This window comes from Eimeria mitis, genomic scaffold (genome assembly GCF_000499745.2).
Source record: "Eimeria mitis Houghton genomic scaffold, Emh_scaff117, whole genome shotgun sequence".
NCBI lineage: Eukaryota > Apicomplexa > Conoidasida > Eucoccidiorida > Eimeriidae > Eimeria > Eimeria mitis.
In genome coordinates this window covers 29,446-30,181 of record NW_013567995.1, presented here as the reverse complement: position 1 = coordinate 30,181, position 736 = coordinate 29,446, and the positions used below count along the sequence as shown (strand labels likewise).

At 62.1% G+C, this 736-nt stretch overlaps 1 protein-coding gene across 1 annotated transcript in view; it reads left to right on the top strand.

The window, feature by feature from the left end:
* Nucleotides 1-736, top strand: part of EMH_0086350 (uncharacterized protein) — a gene marked incomplete at both ends in the record, with an annotated part of 11,042 nt that overhangs the window by 7,679 nt on the left and 2,627 nt on the right. The window contains one exon of the mRNA XM_013494474.1: nucleotides 3-377. Within this exon, the coding sequence (XP_013349928.1) occupies nucleotides 3-377 (375 nt within the window). The remainder of the gene's footprint in view (nucleotides 1-2; nucleotides 378-736) is intronic.

The following is a 736-nucleotide window of genomic DNA, read 5'->3' as shown; positions in this document are numbered from 1 at the left end:
TGTCTCGCTGCGTTGCTGCTTCTTGGCGGCCGTGTGAGGCTGCAGCGCAGCAGCAGGAAGCAGCAGCAGCGGCGACCTCTGCAGCTGTGCCTCCAGTAGCAGGTGCAGCAGCAGCAGCTGCTGCTGCTGCAGGTTCAGCAGCAGCAGCAGCAGGAGCTTCTTCAAGTCTCCCTCCCTCATCAGCAGCAGCAGCAACAGCAACAGCAGCAGCAGCAGCAGCAGCAGATGATAGCTGCTGTGCTGCTAGCATGCGTCTAGGGGGGCCCCCCAGGGTCTGGTTTGGTTGCAGCGAAGACAGAGAAGAGCAGCGCCGGCTGCTGCCGTCGGGGGCCCTCATAAGAAGCACTCTCTCAGGCAGAATAGAAGTATACCTACCGGTACGCTCTTGCTGCTGCTGCTGCTGCTGCTGGGGCTGCTGCTGCTGCTGGGGCTGATGCTGCTGCTGCTGCTGGAGCTGCTGCTGCTGCTGCTGCTGGGGCTGCTGCTGCTGCTGCTGCTGGGGCTGCTGCTGCTGCTGGGGCTGGTGCTGCTGCTGGGGCTGATGCTGCTGCTGGGGCTACTGCTCCTGCTGTTGATGATGATGATGCTGCCGGTGCTGCTGTTGCTGCTACTGCTGCTGCTGCTGCTGCTGCTGCTCGTGATGATGCTGATGCGGTCGCTGCTATTGCTGCTGCTGCTGCTGCTGCTGCTGCTGCTGCTACTGCAGAACGGAGATTACATGTCTCGTGTTCCTCTC